Source organism: Saccopteryx bilineata, chromosome 5 (assembly GCF_036850765.1).
Source record: "Saccopteryx bilineata isolate mSacBil1 chromosome 5, mSacBil1_pri_phased_curated, whole genome shotgun sequence".
Classification (NCBI taxonomy): Eukaryota; Metazoa; Chordata; class Mammalia; order Chiroptera; family Emballonuridae; genus Saccopteryx; species Saccopteryx bilineata.
Window position 1 is genome coordinate 141,723,654 of NC_089494.1, and position 4,752 is coordinate 141,728,405.

At 57.2% G+C, this 4,752-nt stretch overlaps 1 protein-coding gene across 1 annotated transcript; it reads right to left on the reverse strand.

Moving 5' to 3' along the window:
- Positions 1-1,058: 1,058 nt before the first annotated feature.
- Positions 1,059-3,021, reverse strand: PTF1A (pancreas associated transcription factor 1a). The gene is made up of 2 exons (XM_066280398.1): positions 2,012-3,021; positions 1,059-1,610 (listed from the first exon to the last, which is right to left on the reverse strand). The coding sequence occupies exons 1-2, from the start codon at positions 2,799-2,801 to the stop codon at positions 1,408-1,410; spliced, it is 993 nt and encodes a 330-aa protein (XP_066136495.1). The 5' UTR covers positions 2,802-3,021; the 3' UTR covers positions 1,059-1,407.
- Between the last annotated feature and the right edge of the window lie 1,731 nt (positions 3,022-4,752).

The following is a 4,752-nucleotide window of genomic DNA, read 5'->3' on the forward strand; positions in this document are numbered from 1 at the left end:
CCTGGAGGACCAGGCCGGTACAGTCGGCGAAGCAGCAACTCGCCTGGGCCCCGCCAACCGCGCGCGTCCCCGCTCCGCACTTCTCCTCCGCGTCCTTGGTGTCCCAGCGAGCGCCGGTCTCCTGCTCAGTGGCTGGAAGCCCAGGCTTGGGCCCAGATGGGAAGGCTCCCCGAGGGCCGAGGAGGCGCGGGTGAGGCAAAGAAGACCGGTCACAGGCTGGGTTTTCCAGGGCTTTCCGGGGGAGGGACCCCGGCCGCGCCCTCGAACCTCTCCCCGTCGCTAGGGGGCGACCCTATGTCCTCCGCACGAGGCTCGCCTTCCTCCCGGCCAGGCTGCTTGCCAAGGAAGACGAAATTCTGCTCCCGGCAAAATTTTAGAGGCAAAGTTTTAGAAATAACTCAGTTGCAGAAGTGGCTGAGACAGAGGGCATGCTCCTTTCCTTCCCTAAAAGACCCTGGGTTTTGTTAGGAGGCCATCCCAGGAGCCTCAACACCCACAGTCGCCTGCCCCATCTCCTCTAAGTGGAATACATCTAATTTCCCTGTACCCGCTCCTGCAGAGCAGCTGCAGAAGGGGCAAGCCACAGGGAAGCTCAAAGGCAACCCTTTCTCTTCAGCCTGTGGAAGCAGAAAAGCCCCTTCCGATGGCCTGACTCCGAACCTAGTTCCCTGTTCCCTCTGCGCACAGCGAATTCAGTTCATACTCTATGATTAGGAAGGGTAAGGGTGACCTAGGGTAAGTCAAACATCACCTCAGTTTTTCCCTCTAAAGAATGGGAATAAATACACCATGATCTACTTGCTTCATATACTGTTTGAAGGGTAGGATAAGAATGCAAGCAAAAGTCACTGTTTAGGGCAGGTGATGTGGAAGAAGAGCACTTATAGAGAGTTGGGGCCTAACCCGCCAGCCCACTTCCTTTCAGCTAAGTATCATTAAAATGCAGGTTCTTACTAGATACCCACGTTTTGAATCTCTGGTTCTGTTATCTTTTACAAAGTAAGTTAATTCTTCTTTTTAGAGATACAGCTACCCCCACCATGTATTAAACAAATAACTTTTAGAAAAGGGTGTAAATAGCATTTATTAACCTCGCTTAGAAATAAACCATATCTGGCAATAAATTAGCATGAAGTTTTCTGGCTAGAGTTCTTCCAACAATGTTCTGCCAAAGGTGCTGGGGAAATCATAAGCTATTGTATATTTTTAGAAAATCAGGATAAATTATATAAATTATATATTTAAAAAGAAAATCTATTTCATTAACCTGACAGTATAATAAATAGATAAATAACAGTTGATTGCCATTAGAAAAATGTGATTCTTAAATTACATTTACACTATAGATATTGACATGTACAATATGCACAGAGACATAATTAGATCCTCGGGCGAGTCTGGGACTTCTCAGGACACAAACTCAAAGGGTGGTTCATTTTCTATATTGCTGAAGGAAGATTTGCTGTTGAGTTTTCTGGGGTCTTCTGGGGTCCACACTCTGGCTGTTCGGATAATATTTTGTTCTTTGAGTTGTTTTTCATCAGTCCATGAGAGAGAGTGTCCTGCAAGGGGAGGAAGGCCATAATCCGGGTCGCTGGGGGAGGGGGACCCTAAGGAGGTGAGAAGAGAAAACAGAGTGTGAATGTCCAACTCTATTCCCAGTGGAGCCCTCCGGGCCGGTAGGTTCCACTCCGGGGCACCTCGACCGACGAGGCGTCTGAGGTTACAACACGGCGGAGCTCCACTCCGCAAGCTCCCAGTGGCCCTCCCCGGAATCACAGGAGTTGCAAGTCCATCAGGGTCGTGAGCCTTCTGAGCTGACGGAAAAAAAACTGTGGCGGAAAACACAGTGGCGGGAAACGCTGAAAAACGCCAGCTCGCACTCAAGGTAGTGGGCGCCCACGGACTACCTGTCCGTCCGTCGGTTCGTTTGTCAGTGTGTTCACCCAGCCCCTCCAAGACCTTCCCGCACCCGTCCCTAGGTCCCCGAGTGGAGAACGAACGCACTTACGGGTGCCCCGATGGCAGATGATGACCTTCTGGGCCTGGCCGCGCGGGCTGTCCCCGCCCAGGCGCCCGCCGCCCCCGGGCCCCCGGCCGCCGCCCGCGCCGCCGCCGCGCAGGGGCAGGTCAGCCTGCACCAGCTCGCTGAGGAAGTTAATGTAGCCGATGGCCAGGCGCAGCGTGTCCACCTTGGAGAGGCGCTTCTCGTAGGGCAGCGTGGGAATGTGAGAGCGCAGCCCCTCGAAGGCGTCGTTGATGGACTGCATTCGGCGCCGTTCGCGCACGTTGGCCGCCTGTCGCAGCTGCTGCAGCTCGGCCTCCGAGCGCACCCGCCGCCTTCGCCGCGCCGCCGCCGCCGCCGCCGCCGCCGCCCCGCTCAGGCCGCGCAACCGGGCCCCCGGGGACAGCACGGCTGCCCCGGCGCAAGGGTAGGCCAGGCAGGAGGGCGGCGAGCCGGGCGAGTAGGGGAAACTGCCAGAGGGCGCCCCTGCCTCGCAGTAGTAGCCGCCGGCGCCGTCCTCCAGCTCGCCAGGGGCCCCCGAGGGCGGCGGGGCGAGCGCGTGCGGCGTGGCGGAGGGCGCGGGCTGCAGCAGGAGGCACGCCCCGTCGCGGTAGCAGTACTCGTGGAGCTGGTGGCTGAGGAACTCCACCTCCGCCTGCTCTTCCGCCAGCAGCTCATCGCTGTCTTCCAGAGGGTCCCGAGAGGACTGGTCGGTGAAGAAGTCCTCCTCGTCAAAGTAAGGAGACGGGAAGGCGTCCAGGCCCCCGGGGAAGTGCTCTAGCAGCACCGCGTCCATGCTCTGCGCCGCCGAGGGCCGGAGAGAGGGACTGGGAGCCCGAAGTGGTTCTCTGGAGGTTGGATGTGCTGTTTTTGCTCGTCTGGCAGCTTCCTCCCTCCCAGTCTTCCGGGACCGAGAGCGGGAGGCAGTGGGGACGGCCCGCCGGCTCCCCACCTCCGGCCTCCCTGGAGTGCCCGCGGCCGCTGCGCTGCGCTGGGGAGGGCTGTGGCGGACTTGCTGCAGCTGAGGGCCGGCACGCGAGGATTCTTATAACTACATCCACAGGCGCGTGCCAGGGACCCTCGGCGCCAGCCAATCGCCGAGCCGGCACTGAAGGGGCAGGGGGGCCCGGCTCGCGGCACGGGGGCTGGAGAGGCTCTCCTCGGTTGGGAGCTCCCGGGGCGGAGAGAAGGCGGGGTCTACGCTGCCTGGGGCTCCTCCTGCTCCTTCGGCCCTTTCCTCCAGCGAGTACCTGCCAGGCGTGGGGCTGCAAAGGCACCTGCAGCCTGCGGCGCCCTCTCCTTACGGGTTAGCGCTACACAGAACCAACACCCCCGGTTCCCAGCCCCATGGCCAGGGTAGCAGCGCACGGGGTCATCACACAACCACAGAAGGTCCCAGGGGTGTGCGCGCTGACGGCCCAGGCGGCGGGAGTGGATGGCCTGCAGAGCTCGCTCTTCCTCGAGGTGGGCGCAGAAACTGCCTGCTGCCTGGGAGGTCCGGGTCGGTGCATGTTGCCATCCTCATCCTGGGGGCGCGCCGGCCTCCGGCCTGGGTGCTATCTCATTTGCGAACTTCTCAAGGACTCTCGTAAAGTTGGCACAGTGTGTGCCAGTGGGGTTCGAAGCGACTCGGTCCAACTCTCAAGGCGTTCCGGGCGCTGCGCGAGATCTAGGGGCACGATCCTTTGGGTGGCCCACTCTGGGGCCTGGCTGTGGCGTGTGTGTCCGTCCCCAGAGTCGCGGCTCCAGGTCAGCCCCCCCCCCCCCCCCGTACGCAGCCTGGGGAAATAAAGAGGAACACCGGAGGGCTGTCTGGCAGGGCAGCACAGTGGGGCGCGTTTCTTCGGAAAGCGTGTCGAGGCCCTAGGGGTTCGGATCAATAAAACCCGGTACAAAAGGAGTCAATTGAATTGTCTGTTGTGGAGCGAACCGGAGGGAGGGCGGGACATTAAAGGGCAGAATGTGGCCGTTTCAAATCTGAATCTCTCACCTTTCTGACTGGCCACCAGGACCATACTGTTTTTTCCCCTTTTCGACCTTAAACACACACACAAAACATATGCGCTCTGCCTCACGATACACTTTGTCACAGACTGTGATGAAATACGAATTCCTCAGTTTAAGAGAAACAAAGAAATAATTTCAAGGTCGGGGCAATTCCTGTCAAAAGCTAGGCCCCAGCTTCCACCCCCGGAGAGTTGAGAAGTGCAGCCACTGCGTGTGTTCTCTCAATAGAGGACTGAGGCATTTCTTCCTGGGTCAGCCCTTTCCTTTTTCAGACCCTTGTCTCACCAGAGGCTTCTGGTGGGTGTTCATATTCATCTCAACATCCAAGTCCATGCCTCTTAAAAACTGCTATTTAAACAAGTTTCTTGGTTTTAGACATTGCACTGTGTTTAACTAAATTCTGAGACCAAAGAATTAAGGGCAAAAGATTTATAAGATTAGGAGATCAGAGATGACCCAACCTGAATGGAAAACACTTGGTTGTCAAGAACCCTACAGGGTTACAAGCCAGAGACTTACTGTTTTCAGCACACTCTGTCCTGTGTTAGCTTCTTAGCCCATGCCCCTTTCTAGTGAGGTGATTGTCCTTAAAATGGTACAAATGTGGACAGGTTTCCTGTGTCAGAGCCTTAAGTGCAATGTCCTGCGTTTTAGACTTGTCTTTCTCACCTCAAAAAGAGGGAAGCTGTTGGGGGTGGGGTGAGGGTCAAGGTCAAGACCAGGGATCTAACGTGCTGGTA

Excerpts from the sequence above, each read along its gene's own strand:
- PTF1A (XM_066280398.1), bottom strand. The coding sequence starts at position 2,801 with ATGGACGCGGTGCTGCTAGAGCACTTCCCCGGGGGCCTGGACGCCTTC. Across the intron at positions 1,611-2,011 it reads CATCTGCCATCGGGGCACCC|GGTCCCCCTCCCCCAGCGAC; the intron begins GTAAGTGCGTTC and ends TCACCTCCTTAG.